The sequence below is a fragment of the Micropterus salmoides genome, unplaced genomic scaffold (genome assembly GCF_014851395.1).
Source record: "Micropterus salmoides isolate LMB-PRFRI ecotype aquatic unplaced genomic scaffold, ASM1485139v1 Ms_hic_scaffold_9, whole genome shotgun sequence".
Lineage (NCBI taxonomy): Eukaryota > Metazoa > Chordata > Actinopteri > Centrarchiformes > Centrarchidae > Micropterus > Micropterus salmoides.
Genome location: NW_024044681.1, coordinates 33,973,619 through 33,990,161, shown reverse-complemented (window position 1 = coordinate 33,990,161; position 16,543 = coordinate 33,973,619). Strand labels below are relative to the sequence as shown.

The following is a 16,543-nucleotide window of genomic DNA, read 5'->3' as shown; positions in this document are numbered from 1 at the left end:
TATTTGTTGTCTGTTGCTCAAAGCAAGATGGCAGAAATGTCCCTATAGATGAAAATTCACTGAGTGCCAAAGAACCACTTTATGAAGTTATAATGTATCATCCTTAATTTGAGTCCAAGTGCTAAATATTCATCTCCGCTCCCTGTATAATACATAGTGAGTGAACGTGATAAATGCATTCAAATCTTACAGTTTGAATGGTGATGCAACTTGTGAATACAAGTGTAGATGATAGTTTGCTTAAGCTGAAACTGGGTGACTATTTGAATCCATTGTAAGCACCATGAGTCTAAAGATGAGCAAATAAATTATCTGCAAACTCCTCACAGCCTCCATTCAGGCCCACAGGGGTAAGCGTGTGATACTCAGCAGATTTTGATTGGAGTATCACTTATCAAAGTACGGATTCCTCACTTTTTTCATTTTAATGAATGTTTATCTCTTAGTACATTCCTGTTATAGCACTTTCTTTGCTCTCACTTATTTTCTCCCAGACCTTTTGCTGAGTCATTTCTAATCAAGGTTATTTAAATGACCTTCTGGGTCCCAAAGCTGTGAAGTGTCTGCACCGTTTCTAAAGAATTTCAGTGATCTTTTTCAGCCTCACTGCCTTTAACAAGTTCCATTGGGGCCCAGTCTGTGTGTGTGCGTGTGACAGTTGCATTTCTTTTATTGACTATGACATTGCTTTATTTATTTTCAATTATTATGTTTTTGTAGTTGTTAGCAGCAGGACATTGAATGTATCAATATGCTGTCAAAGACTCATTCCTTAATTGAGAATTCTTTTGGCAGAAGTCAAGGGGACAATTTTCATCATCATTTGATTAAAAGGCCATTGGTTTAGTATCTACATTTTACAGTCTATACATATAACAGTAATGGTCTTTTATCTTGTTGATTTTTGCCAGAGTTCTGGCCCTTAAGTCCAGTTTTCACAATGCAGAGACATTGTGTCAGCATTTGCTAGACGCAGTCATCTTTCAGCTGCTACAGACTCTTCCGTCCAACCAAAACAGAGGTCTTTTCCTCCATCCTCTGTTCTCTACTCTAGTTTATTAGACTCATGTAGAGCGCATGTACACTGTGTGTGCGTCACTAGTCAATTTGTGAAATGCCGCTGTGCAAGTCTGTTTCAGTTGTCCGCTTTCCTCAGCTTCTCTGGAAACAAGGGCAGTCTTTGAAGTTGATGAGATGTCTGCGTTGAGAGACGTCTCATCAACTTCAAGTTGTTCCATGAAGGCAATGCTAACTCAAATTTACCTTTAATCAGATTTTCCAATGTCCTGTTTCATTTGCTTTGTTGTGTCTCTGCTGAGCACAATATATTCAAAATGTCCTGAACTGGGCCCTGCAGCCTCTGGACACACTACACCTTTTCCTTGCTGCATGTTGGTCTTTGATTCACCTAGACCACAACTCTCATGTTTAGCTGCAAAATGGAGGAACGATCTTCCCTTATCAGCAGGCAGGCTCACATCATATCGTCTTTCACAGCCGGGCTGCAACTAAGGATTCTTTTCCCCATTGATTCATCTGCCGATTATGTTCTTGGTTAATCGATTCATCATTTAGTCTAAAAGGTGTCCAGAAAATAGTGAAAATTACTCGGCACAGTTTCCTGAAGTCGAAGTAACGTCATGAAATTGCTTAAATAATAGAAAAGAAATCAGAGAAAAGCAGCAAATCCTCACATTTGAGAAGCTGGAAATAAGGAATGTTTCACAGGCTGAAATAACCTCTACATTCATGATGTAGACAAATACCCATAATCCTCATCCTCTTGCACTTAGCCATCTCTTCTTACATCTATATCAATAGTGTGAAAAATGGCATGTGTAATCGGTGATGGCTGACAGACCTCAAGACGTTGAGCCGGCATTGGAATTCTCTTCTCCCCACACTCTGACACACACACACACACACCTACACCTCAGGTAAACACAGCGGCTTGCCCCGCCTCTCTCTCCCCCGTCTGCTCCATTTTCTCCATCAGCAGTATGTTTTATAAAGTCGCTTAAAAGACTGAGAACTCGTCTTTTTTCCGTATATTTCCACACACGATCCGTTACCGCGGCAGCAGGTGAGCCGCACGTCGCCTTGTTAATGACGCAGCCTATCAAACAACTGAAACCAACATCTGCACCCGGTGTGTTCAAAGCTGCTTTACCTGGTCCGTAAAATATCCACCGCGACTTGTAACATAACTTAATAGTCTACCAATTTTTTCTTTACCGAGTGAAGTCTGTGCGAGAACACATGCACATAAGATGACTGCTGCCCCATGACATCGTCCATCCCGATGTTTCATTGTAGACATCGTCCGATGGAAACCCTAGTGTGTAACTTTAGTTCCTAAGAGCTCATTGCTGTTTGATTTGGATATGTTTACTGTGTGTATTACAAATATTTTCTTTCTCCCTCCCTCAAGCTTTGTAGAGCTGAAACAGTGAGTCGATCAAAAGACAACAAATCTTTAACTGCTGATAATTTTTCAAGCAAAAAATGCTAAGATTCCTTCTTTTTCATATACAACAGCAAATAAAGTATATGCAGTAAATAATATCTTTTTTGAGTTTTGGACTGTTGCACAAAAGAAGCCGTTTCACTTTGATCAATCAAAATTAATCAGTACTGAACATAATAGTTCGTTTCAGGCCAAAAGCTTAGTATCATCCAAGTGAAACTGAAATTTAGTTCTAAGTTTGTGTGTGTTTGTGTGTGTGTTGGCTGTAGGGGCCTGAGGCCTGGACCTCACCTGGAGGACGACGATATTGTGCCTGAGTTGGCACACATCCATCCCAGAGAGAGACCTGACTGGGAGGAGACCATCAGTGCCATGGTGAGACACGCATACACACACACACGCATACACACGCACACACACGCGCACACACACACACACACACACACATAAGCGTGTTTGTTCCTCTATCCCAGTGGGGGAATCACATTGACATAATGCATTGCCTAGTAGGGATGCACTGAATGTTCGGCCGCTGAAATTAATCTGCCAAAAATAGCAAAAAAAGCACTTTGGTGATCGGCCTAAGAAGTCAAAAGACCGAAGAAACAAGAACAATTATTTTGACATGTCGGCAGTGTGGAAGCACTTTAAAGTGTCTGAGAAAGACTCAAAAATCACCATTTGCAGACGCTGTTCTGCTGAACTGTCTCCTAGTACATCCACTCCATCTGTGGCTGACTTCTTTAGAAAAAAACACTTTGAGTGTTTCTGTCAATCATTTATGAGAAGGCGATTAAGCTAGCCGCACCTAAATTAGGAGTGCACACGCAGTGGTGTAGTCTAGTTTTTTGTAGTGAGTATACTGTGATTTTCCCCTCCCAGCCTCATACTCATACGTCCCAGAACAACCCGTCCCAGAACAACCCGTCCCAGAACGACGTCCCGGAACGATGTCCCATAAGCACCACTACACTCACTAATATATACAGTACTCAATGAAATATCTGACTCTGCCCACACAGCCATGAAGTCTTCAATGAGCTTGCATCCTGCATCTGCTGATGTGGTTACACTTTTTGAGAGTTTGTTGAAGGATGAGCTCTTGCTAGCACGTCAACTTCGATACAACGGTGTGTGTGTGTGTGTGTGTGTGTGTGTTGAGCGGTGAAGCCGCTGAGCTAAAATACCGACAGAGAGCCGAGGAGAGAAGCAGTGCCTGTAAACACCAAAACATAGCAGCATAGTTTTTGTGTTCATTTGGTCTAAGTGCTGTGGGGCACTGTGCACATTTTGGCAGACTCGACGATATTCTGCGTTTTACTGTTGATTCCATTGTTATTGTTAAATTATGCGATTCTGTGTTTTTCCAGTTCTAACCTGAACCTTAAAACCAAGTCTTAACCCTCAAAAAGCAGTCTCTCTACCCATCCCCACGAGTGACACGAGTCCCCATTGGTCAGTGTACACTCAGGTTAAAGTCCCCGCTGTAATATAAAAACAGGACACACACACACACACACAGATCTCTCTTTGGTATAAACTAGGGTTGTCAGCATTAACTCGTTAATCGCGATGAGATTAAGGACAGTTCATAACGCATTTTAATTGTGTTAATCGCGTTAATCGCGTGTGTCAAATATTCTTATTTTACACCATCACTGGTGCTGTTACCAAAGAATCTTTGCTAAAAAGATCTTTGGCTGCTACTATTTTGACCCTTCGATGCACCCTTACTTGTTGTCATGCTGCCACAGACACTTCTCCATGGCTGCAGCAGGAGGTAGGAACAACAACACAGTCCCAGACGGCTCCGTTGACGAGTCAAAAGCAGTATGCACCTTGCGTGGAATGGAATTAAAATATCATCCATGCACTTCGAGCTTAAGCTAACGTTACCATCAACGAGCTAAGCATACAGCTAATCAGGTTGATGCTAGCCGACTGAGGCAAAGCACTATTTTACATTGTCGTCACGGGGGACAATTGTTGCAAACATACATAGCCTGTATGAAACGGAGAAAACAGTCAAACTGAAACTCCTACTTAAAGCAAATGCTGTCTCATTGGTTTCAACTGAACTCAAAAATAATGTAGCTATGGAGTATTTTGTTTGTTATGCACTTTATTATAATGTGTCTACTTTTTGTACATGCACTTTTGCTGTAGAATTTTTAAAAGCAAGCTTAAGAAAGACTATATTTCATTTACATTGATTGTTTTACCTCAGTCTCGTTGCACATCTTTTGATTTGAAATAATCAAATAAATCTTAGTCAAGTTTAAAAACTAACATTCCTGACATGTCACATCCAGCGATAACACCATACCTCCCCGATCAGCTGTTTGCTGCCTGTCACATTCTTATCAGTATCTGCTTTCATTCCAGTGGATTGATTAGTTGTGTCTTTTTCAAAACCGTGTCTCCTCTGTTTCTGAAACACTATCACACATTCATGATTAATGCAGGTGACTGTTGGCGTCCTAAAGCTACCCTACTCCAAACTTTGCATAGATAGTCATCTACCTGCCATCTGTGTATTCCTGCCTCCTTCCTCCTGTGTCATCTGTTTATTTCAGCCCATCTTTCTCCGCCGGATTCCATTCACCAGACAGAATCATTCATTATTTCCTTTTCTCCCATCTTTGGTTTGGGTCTTGCTTCTTGCATCAATAGCACGGTGAAAATGAGGCCGTCTCCATGGTAACATGCCGAGCCACCCGTGGTCGGCGCGTGGTTGGAGCCCTATCGCAAGTGCTCACTTCGATCGAGCAACAGAGAGAAAGAAACAACAATCTCACCAAGCTAATAAATATTGATCACAGAGGCGGGGCTTTTAATACTGCATGTCTGCTATTCTTTGTTCAATATTTGATACGAGAGGGACTCTGTACTGGAGTGTAATGCATTATGTATGTCTCCGGTGGTTCGAGGAGGTGATGAGAAGCGCTAAACAACTTAGTGTAAGCTGTCACACCAACGCCCTGTTGCACTCACTAGGATAGATCAAATTCTGTGTCGACGGCAGAGCAAGGCATAAAGGAACAAAAGATTCCCAAATCCCTGCAACAACGACAAAATGAACTGTAAAATCTATTTCAATAATTATAGATTTACCATGACATACTGCATTTAAACCATGGGCTAGGAATAGGCTTGAACAAGTTCAAAGCTTTCACATTAATTTTCAACATCAGAGTCACACAGTCAGAAAAGCATTTGGAATGTGCCTGTGGCTGTTTTTCTCACACACACACACACACACACACACACACACACAATTTTACTGGCAGAAAGCATTAAAGAACTCAAATTACATTTTTGATGTAGTTATGAACCCATGGCATCTTTTGGGTGACCTATATTAGTTCTGCCTGCAATGATTATTTTCATTTTTGATTAATGGGACGATTTGTTTTATTGGTCAATTAATCACGTCTGTAAGATGTCTGAAATCAGTGAAAAATATCCATTACCATATTCCAAGGTTGTGTATTCAGATGTTTTGTTTGGTCATACCAACAGTCCAATACCCAAAGATATTCAGTTTATTATAACAAAACAGATTAAGGCAGCAAATCCAGTCAAATTAGAAGCTAGAACCAGAGAATGTTTGTTTCTGAAATGATTAATCAATTTTTCTGTCTATTGACCAGGGCTGCTCCACTATGCCAAAAGTCTTAATCACAATTATTTTGGTCAGTATAGGAAAAGTCTGTTAGCCGCTAGGCTAATTTATGCAGTGTAAGCTAATAATGGTGACTAGCAAGTTATAGCAGTTATAACCCCCGTCATCTTGGCTCGAGCTGGACTAAACATCACCGCATGGCTGAGAGTCATTTGGGCTTTGTGGGAGGGGCAGGAGCCACTTCTGTAAAGGAAAGGACTACGCTGGATTTACAGCACAAGTCTAAACCAGAGCAACATTGTGAAACAGAATGCGGCACAATAATCGTTCTCAATTATCTTATCATAATTTTAAAACACAGTTCGATTAATTGCACAGCTCTACTACTGACTAATGAATGTATCAGCTAATCATTGCAGCTCTACTACGAGCTATTAAAATGAGTGCCGTGCCTGAACTGCTGTCGCATGCCCATTCCTCTGTCAGCCTCGTGGATAGAGGTGGTGTAGACTGTATCTGCTGTCTTAAAAACCATGACCTCATCTGCATACCACCTTTACTGTCAGTGACCGTCTGGCTGTGGAGTCACAAGCTGAATACAGGAAACTTTCACAGCTCTGGTCCAACGCAACTTCATCTTCACACCTCACTTGGTTGCAGATCCTTTTTGCTTCTTAGTTTTTCAATGAGTTCCTATGTGTTTTGTATCTTTTTTCCTTGCCTTCATTTTTAGTTATTTTGTCTCCCAGGTATCTTCCTCCAACCCGCTGTCAGGTTACTGAAATGAAAATCTCACAATGAATACATCCACTGATAAAATCCACTTGCAATCTACTTGCACCAAAATAGATCCCAGGCTTGGTAAATGTTTTCTTAACCACAGCTGCATTTGATTTTCACTCTAATTTAAGCTAAATGAACCAGGTGATAAAGCAATACTTAACAACCTAAACAACCAAGGAGGGAGGCTGATTGTCCCTGAACCCCTGTGTGGACTGGATGTTTTGGCCAAACACTGTAACGTGTGAGCAGTGCTTTCACCTCTCAGCATAACCAGTTTATAAGCATGTGACCACTTTAAGCAACTTTATCCATTTCAAGAAACGCCAAAGTAGCAAAAATGTTCTGTAGTGTTTAGTGCAAAGCTATTCACCCTGCCAGTGTAATGTTAGGAAATGTCCCTGAAAGCAATTCTTGTATTATTTTCTATGTTCAGACTCCACCATGTGCTAGATTTATAATCTCATGTGGTGCAAAATTAAAATGAGCAAGGTCATTCCTGAAACAACAAACAAGAGTGGAGCTCCAACAACACAGTGAAAGGCCAGTCTGTGCCAGTCAACGCGGAAATATACTGTAAACAGAAATGAAGCTGAATGTGTGGTTTCAAGCAAAGATCTATGCTGTACACAGAGCAAGTGAAGTCTGTTTGTTTAATAACACTTCATATGCAGGATGCCACTTGGAAGTCATGTGGTGAGGCAGCAGACATTAGGAGTCACTCTGTCTTTATAGTGCCTGTCTGTGAGATCTTGTCATGCCTTCAGTAAGTCAAGCCTCCAGCTCATTCTTCTTAGAAGTGAATATGGATATGCACATGTAATGAGATGTAAAGCTCATTTTGTCATGCTGTTGCCCATTTACCCAAAGCTGAGACAATATCAACTAGTTCATGATCTAACAAGCTTGTGCACTCTGTGTGATCAAAATCTTTAAAGTCACAGTGAAACAGCAGTTGGAGCGTGTTTGGCTTCTGTCATGTGACGTATTTCAGAGTGAAAGAGAATATGTGGGTGGGGTATAATTATGTGGAAGATCTGAATTAAATCCATCAGATTTGATTGGCCAACGGTCCTCTACAAATTCATAACCACACGTCCCTCACCAGTCTTGGACATTCAGACCTCTTGCCGTCGCATGTTCCTCTCCTGCACCCATATATTCCTTTGTACAGATATATTATTAACACAGGAAGAGGTTTCAACCCTCTGTGCCAAATACCCGTACGGAAACGGGAAAGAAGGCATTTCTGTATTCTGCACCTTCAGCATGGAATACGTTGCAAAAGGACTAATTAATCTCGCTAAATGCATTTCAATTCAAAATGAAAGACTTGGAGGCAGATGCCTTAATATGTAAATGCTCTTAGATTGTAAAAATTATTTTAAATGACTTTATGAAATGTTGGTTTACTAGAATTTTGTTTTATTTGTCTGTACCTATGTGTTTGTCTTTTTTTATATGCTGCTGCCTGTCTTGGCCAGGTCACCCTTGCAAAAGAGGTTCTTAATCTCAATGGGAGTCTCCTAGTTAAATAGAAATGTCCCCCCTCCATACTAAACTTCTATACAATGAGTTTACTTACAAAAAGTTACTAGGGGTGGGACTCACCAGAGACTCCACGATACAATATTATCACGATACTTATGTCACAATACAATATTATTGCCATTTTAAACATAATGCGAAATATTGAAATTTATTACCTTTTTTCCAACTTCAGATTGTGTCTCCAAAAAAGCAATAGATTTTATTATAATAGTACCAAAAAGTAAAATTCTCATGTACAGTTTATATAATAAAAGATCGATACGCCAGTGTATCGATAAAATATGATGATACAATGCTGTATCGATTTTTTTTTCCCCCACCCCTAACAGTTACCCAACAACATGAACATGGTTATATTATGGTGGATACGTAAGATACTTCTATTCTTAAAACATAAAGCATGTCAGCAACAGCAGGATCAAAAAAACAGGGTCATTATAGGCCAGATGGTCACTGGCAGCCCCTCTGCTGTAACAGAGTGGCCTCATTCAAATGAATGTGAGGGAGAAATTAATAAATTAGACCTCAACCACATTCTTTGGAAAAGTAGTTAGAAACTGAGATCTGAATGCACACCTACTAAATGATAACTTTGCTATTTACAGTACAACGACCCTCACATGAGCTTACAGTCAAGGCAGTTTTAATGTGATGGGCAGGTTAGCCAGACGCCCCTAATGACATTTGATTGGATGAAATTTCTTAAGCATCCTGAGGTCCAGATAAGCCATCAAAAATATTTTAACATGTAAAAGAAGAGGAAAGAGAGAGAGATACAAAACTCTGGTGACCTGTTGACATAGGTATACAGGATTAGAACTTGGAAAAGTATTTTTGATTTCACTGTGTCTTTGAGTAATCAATGTTTTACTTTTTTACTAGCAGGCAAAACAGCTTTGATATACTGTAACACAACAGTGGGAGGCACCATAGCATCAAAACACTACCATAATAAATTAAAAGTCAAATAGCTTCAACAATTTCCCACTTGACCTGAGCAACCTGGTGCTTCATTCAGCCTCTTGATCTACATTTGTAAACTAACTTGCACTGCTTTGTCATTAATTACATTTCATAAAGGTTTGTTATGATATTCACTTGCTGGCTTGCCTGATTAAAGCTGAGTTCCTGATAAGGTTGGAGTTGATATGAATCAGTTAAACTGCACAACTTTACCTTAGGCACATTTCTTGGAAAAATACGTCAAAAGAAAGCTAGAAAACCACTCCTTTAGAGTCAATGGAGCACAGCCATGAACGTGTCGGACCTCAGTTAGAGCGAGACCTATATTGCACTGTGATTGGCCAGCTGCGTATTTGGGGCGTGGCTTAGCGAAGGGTCAATTGGTGGTGATGGAGTAGTGGAAAAGACGCATGCCTTGGCTGTGAGAGACCCGGGTTCAACTCCACCAATGTGACCCTGAGCAAGACACTTAACCCCTAGTTGCTCCAGAGGCGTGCGACCTCTGACATACAATTGTAATCGCTCTGGATAAAAGCGTCAGCTAAATGAATTAATGTAATGTAATTGAACAGATCAGGACCCTTGTCACCGATATCCGATCTAGCTATTCCGTCAGTATCGGGTCAATATCCGATATCAGATCTCGAGTTCCGATATTGGTGCATCTCTAGTTGGTGGAAAGCAGAACCTAAATGGAAAATTGTCCAACAATATAACAGTGGCAGAGATTTATGTGCGCACCAGCTGGGTCGCTGATGTTTTTGTGTTTTTTAGGCAAGGAGTGCAGAGATCCCTGAGCTGAGGACGGAGCCCCTCATGCGCTCCTCTAGCAGCAGCACGGCCAGCATGAAGGTCAAGAATGTCAAGAAGTGAGTAGACACGCACACACTTACACAAACACACACCTGCCTCTGCCTGTCTCCTCCACCTCCCTCACATCTCTCCTTCCTTCTGTTCATCTCTATTTATCGCTCTTAACTGGCTGTTTATCGCCTCTGTTTCCTGCTCGGGTTCCTTCCATTCCCTGAGTCTATTTCTGTGTCTTCCTCCTCCTTCCACTCCCTCTGTTTGCACTGCACTCTCCTTCATATACTAGTCACACACACTCCGAGGTGTTATCATGAGCAGAGGATGAAGTGCCAACCAAACTGTGTGCGTGTGTGTTGTTTTCAGACTTTGCTTCACCAAGGGCCACTTCCCGAAACTGGCAGAGTGCGCTCACTTCCACTATGAAAACGTGGACTTTGGCACAATTCAGGTAAAGAACTTAAAGCTTACCTAATTAAGGCCACATCACCACATTAATGACAAGTCCAATCATACATATCCCAATGCCGAAGAACTCAACCTGGGGCTGGTCCTCAGAGCAATGTGGTTTGAAAAGGTTTTGTATTTTGGTGGAACCATGGCTGTCAGTCATGGTGTAGATGAAGCTTTGAACTTCACTATTGTTATGTTCTCTCTAGTTGTTCCCCTGCAGTGTTGGGTAAGAAATGGAAATCTGACTTTCAAAAAGACAGAAGCATAAGTCACATGTCTCTTCCAATTGACATTAAGCAGCATTCATCCATTTTGCTTTTGATAGTGTATCATGAAGATGGTTGATGATTTGCGTTTGTTTGATATCTACCCAATCAGCTACAGCCCGAACCTCATTCATAGCTTCACACACCTCAGCTCTAGTGGCTGCATGGATTATTTCCAACTCATGGGGTCTAGGGATGTCACAATACCAGAAATTTTGTAGTTGATACAAACACCAATGAAATTCCACGATTCTCGACTCCAAATTCGATACCACGTTAAAAAGTAAAAACAAATTAATAAATGCCATGTACTTCAACATACACTCCTTTCATAAATTATCATCTGTAGCTCAATAACTGCAAAAAAACAAAACAACTGAGGCTACATAAGCACACACCCCCACCTCTACTCAGAGTGCAAGCAGCAGTTTAAATTTACTGACATGGCCACAGACCGTTAGTCCAGAAATATTTATTTTGAACTCTAACAACGTTATGTCTAACAGCACCATAACTGACAAGTTATATTCATGAAAGAAAGTTGATTTAATAATTAAAGACAAACTTATTTAATCCGATGAATCACTATTTAAATTGACGATTTTGTTGGAGGATTTTTTTTTTAGGGTGATGACCTCATAAAATATGACGACAGATATTAATGGCTTCATTCGAAAATCTCGATACAAGCTTCACATGTTAACTGAATGACATCCACAGGTATGTTAATTGCATATTAGAAACATTATAGGCTAGACTGTTTTATACATGTGTCGTCTATCACCCGCAGCTCAGCTTTTACCTCGTTTTTTGTTTTTTTACACAAATACAATCATATACTGTATGTGAAATGTCAGGAAGGTATGAAAACACAGACTGCCCAAGCCTAGGATGAAGTCACTTGTAGGTCTAACTAGTACTTGTCAACCTGACAATTACACAAGTAGCTGCTGTGGCCTTTTTTGAGATTGAGGTGATTAGTATTGTTAGAATTGCATTCAGACATGAAAATACCTCTCTGGCCTTTACTGTCAGTGACTGTCTGGCTGTGGAGTCACAAGCTCAGTATAGGGAACGTTCACACTTTCTAAAAAACAGACTCTGTCAAGGCTGGTTTATTATAGTTTGTCTGCACTTTATGTATCGAGGGAAATATAGTAATTAATAGTGGGATATTTTTGATTGGAACAATTAAATGGACATGCCACTTTTTTTTACACAAGTTTGGTTAATTAGAAAAAAGAGGGTGTTTAGGAGGGTCAGATGAAATGCTCTACTGATTATGGGAAAAGTAGGATCCAGTGTTTTTGGTGCTTGACCCATACTAGGGACTGAAAGTCAGGATACCTCTGCTGCGTTGATTTTGACATTATGTTTTCAAGATATCCCCTAACTTTCTGTAAGTGCAATACCAAATTGCTGGAATCCTAAAAATGGGCCAGAATTGATTGTCAGATTCACAGAGCTGCTGCATAAAAGGTGTAAAGATGGAATGGTTTTGTTGTTTTACGTTAGCTGTTGTTCTTTAGCTTTCACCAAATGCATAAAGGGACTGGCTCCAGTCCCATCGTGACAGCAATAAGCAGGTGCAGAGATTCAGAAACGCATTTGTTACCAAGTTGTTTTTACACATACAAGGAATTTGTTTTGGGAACTAGGTGCACAACAACAATAAACCTAAACCTATATAAATAAAGATATCTAAAAATATGAAATTAACAGAATAGTGCAATAACAAAATTTGGATCTGATGTGTTGTGCAAACAAACATTATTGGGGAAGGCATGAGAGTCGGTGTCAGCGGGGGTCCCGGGTCTTGCTGATTAGCTGCGGACGGGAAGAAACTGTTGGCGTGGCGTGAGGTTTTGGTTGTGATGGACCGCAGGCTCCTGTCGGACAGGAGTGTCTGCAACAGTTTGTGTCCAGGGTGGGAGGGGTCGGCCACAATCTTTCCTGCATGCCTCAGAGTCCTGGAGAACGAAAGCATGGTCATTTTTTATGATCCTGACTGTTCCATGACAATTTTGACATACAATTTTTCCTTTTAGAAAATGTGAGTTTGATGAACATTTTCTAGGCCTCTTTGGCATTTCCTAAGAAAGATTGTCCATTTCAAACTCTTTTTGATATTATGTTAAGAAACCAGTAGGGGTCAGCAGTCAGCTAAATTTATTCCACATTGCTGTCGGGAGGGCAGAGTAATAGTTTGCGATACATCTACTTCACCTGCAGGTTAATTGTTGATGTATCTCAGGTTACACCACATAATCCATCTATTCATTCACTGCATGCATAAAGGAAACTCTTGAGCTAATATGAATTGTCTGTAGTCAGGTTGGTTCTCCTTTTGTTATCCCAGCTGTGTGTGCTGGCCAGCCATACTGGCACAGAGCAGCATGATTGTTTTACCCTTCTTTTCATATTGCTTTCAAGTAGCCCTGTCTTTTTGTTTTGGTTGGCTGTTTGCTGCTCGCTGGTTTTACTATTCAGCACAGCTCCTGCCTCTTCTCTTGAGTGAACAGGTCCCCAGAGCGAAAACTCACATCTTCTTTGTTTGTTAACGGATTAATTATTCTGTATTTGTTCCTCGTGTCAATCAGTATACTTTATGTATAATCTTGCCTCAGCCAAACATGTTTGCTTGTTTAATGAATGTATTCTATTCATTTGGCCCAAATGATTCTGACATAATATAAACACTGCCTCTGAGTTAAGCATTCAGTGTCTCCTCAAATAACATTTCTTATGTTTGTCATGGTGGTTGTTTGATGGCAATGTAATCCGCAATGCTACATGATACCAATTTTTGTGGAGTTTTATATAGTCCCCTCATATTCAGACAGTTAATGATCCATAGAGATGTGGAGATATTCACTGAAATGTTATTTGTAGTACTGCAAACTGCCATCTCTTATAGCTGTAAAAGCTATCAGCTTTGGCTCACCTGGTCAGGTTTAGAATATGTTTGCATTAATAAGTTGTTCTGCATTCAGCATAAAGCCTTTTAGATTTTATGTGCAGTACTTGACTGAGGGAGGGTTTGGAGTTGGGCTCAGGTTGGCGTTAGGCCTTCTGCTGGAAGACATATTCTTTCATTTCCATAATAAAAAACCTTGCCAAAGGAGAATTTGAGTCAGGCGAGCTTTTGTTGTGGAAACATTAGGATCTCACAGTCACTGAAGGCCAAAGAGGTGAGTGGCTGCATTCAGAGCAGCACTTGCGTGGCAGTTTTTCTTTCATGACACTGGTATTTCAGAGAAGAGTTGCCTGATAATTTGCCAGTTGTTTTGGCAAAGTGGGTTTGTTTTGGTTTAGCTCTTTATGTATTGACATGAATGGATTCATTTCACTTTTAGATTTTATATTCTCAGAGTGTTTCAAAATGTATAATCTGCTGGTGAGAAAGAAGTTAATTCAATAGATTTTAATATTTAGTTTGTTTTCCAGTAGCTCAGATAATTTATAGAGTAGTGTGCAACCATGTTGTTGCTAATAAAATACTGTTAATTTATGTTATGCAGACTATCACATCTTGCCTGTCCTGTTTGAGATGGGTGTTTGAGCTTGGTTTGGATATCATCAGGGTTGTGCGATGTGTAATGTTTTGTTCATGTAGAGAGCTAATTGGCAACACTGAAACTAACTCCAGTCTGAACGTTCACAATCTCATTTGTAAGTTTACCTGTAACTGTATACTTGATCCTTTCAGTTCAGTAGAGCATGTTGCTAAATCTGACAGGAGTTCAGCTCCCAGTGGGACTAACTTACTGTCCATGCAGACATGGTATTTTATGGTGATTTAAGTTAGTGTCGACAAGTGACATGTTAATTGGTATACGTGCACCCACTGTGAATGAGTTCCATTAGACACACACACTTACAGTATGTGTGTCTAATGGAACTCCTTCAGTTTACATGAAGTCTCCTGTATCCATCTTCCTTACTACTAAATAGCATTTTTAGCATAGCATGCCAGGCTCTGTGGATTGCAAAGACTGTTCGTCAGGCCATATTTACAATATCTATTATTATATTATCTATAATAACTATTGGATGGTTTACCATGACATAGACATTCAAAAGATGAATCCAACTGACTTTAGTGGACCTCTGATTTTTTTCCTGTAGTAGGGCTGGGGGATATGGCCAAAAATGTTATCATGATAAAACTGTTCATATCATTCAAAATCAATAACTATCACAATAAATGTCAAATAATTATTTCTTTCAAGTTTAAAGGCTGATTTATTTCTCCTAAGTGAAAGCTGAAGAAACCTGATGTTTAATTTTGGTTTTAAACTTTTCTTTATGGTCAGAACAGACACTTGATGCCAAACAGTGGACCATTAACAAATCTGACGCAGAACATTCAAAACAATTATGATAAAATCTTTTTTCAGTCCCTTATCCTCAACAAAAGAAATATCTTCATTTGAAAAAATAAGTGCTAATTCATTCATGACTTAAATGGATTAAATCAAACATTTATTAAACATTTGTAATATTGTTATTGATGAAAATTATATCACACTAAATATCATTATTGTTTTATTGCCTGGCCCTATCCTGTAGTGCCATCATCTGTCAAAATTATAATTTGTTCTGTACTTAGGTTTATGACCAAATACCTGCAGAGCTAATGACCTTCCCACCAGCCTGTGTATGTGTTTAGTGCATTATTCCTGCTAAACATCAGCATCTTAGCATATCAGCTTCTCACAATCCTCGCAGTGCCGTTAGCATCGAGTGTAGACTTGTTATGCTGAAACAAACAGTACTCTGTCAACATGTCAGTGAGAGCAGGGGTTAGGGGTTAGCTGGAATATAACTTAATACATACTTTCTCACACTCAGCTTCCTAATTTTGAAACTGTGCATTTCCATATCAACTTTATAATCAGTGAAGAGGATTTGGGGATGTTTCCATGAAAATTATATAAAGACAACAGCTGATGGGCCTGTGGTTTCCATTCCCCACCTCCACCACCATGGATAGAGCCTCTTGAAACAATAACATGATGTAATGATAAAGCTGTGCACTCACAATTGTCCAATCAGGCTACAAGCGCAGTGTAGGAATACTTAAGTTGATCTTTGTTCCTGTGGGATCCTGCCTATAGAAACAGTTTCATTCGGCACCAGCTGTAATCATTCTTTGTTATTAGGTAAAATATGCAGCTGTGGCATAATATAACTGGATAAACTATAACTAGGTTATGGATGTTTGCAAAAATGTATTACTGACTTGATGACATGGATTTGCTTTTTTAATGACTGGCTCCTTGATGACTTGCTTTGGATAGGTGCTTTTCTTCTAGTCCAGCTTCAGCTTCACCTTGAATCCTTTGTGTTTAGGTCCATGCTGACTCAGTAGCATCTGACAAGCATAGACGCAGGATGGCACTGAGCGGTTGTACGTATACGGGGAAAACACTCCCCATACTGCTACACCACCATCAGTAACACTGACACAAGGCAGGATGCATCTACAGATTCATGCGGTTTAGACTGAACTCGAGCGAGATTTTCTTCCACTTGGGTTTTAATCCGGTTGAGAGGGATGGTGTAAACTAAAGTGTAAAATATTAGCTCCTAATAACCATTTAAATGCTTATTCCGGTTTCTCTCTGG

At 40.0% G+C, this 16,543-nt stretch overlaps 1 protein-coding gene across 2 annotated transcripts in view; it reads left to right on the top strand.

Moving 5' to 3' along the window:
- The window catches only part of LOC119895006 (rho GTPase-activating protein 32-like), a 122,183-nt gene that overhangs the window by 48,862 nt on the left and 56,778 nt on the right, over nucleotides 1-16,543 (top strand). For both annotated transcript variants that reach the window (XM_038707762.1, XM_038707761.1), the window contains exons 3-5: nucleotides 2,737-2,842; nucleotides 10,161-10,255; nucleotides 10,560-10,644. In XM_038707762.1, the coding sequence (XP_038563690.1) occupies nucleotides 2,737-2,842; nucleotides 10,161-10,255; nucleotides 10,560-10,644 (286 nt within the window). The remainder of the gene's footprint in view (nucleotides 1-2,736; nucleotides 2,843-10,160; nucleotides 10,256-10,559; nucleotides 10,645-16,543) is intronic.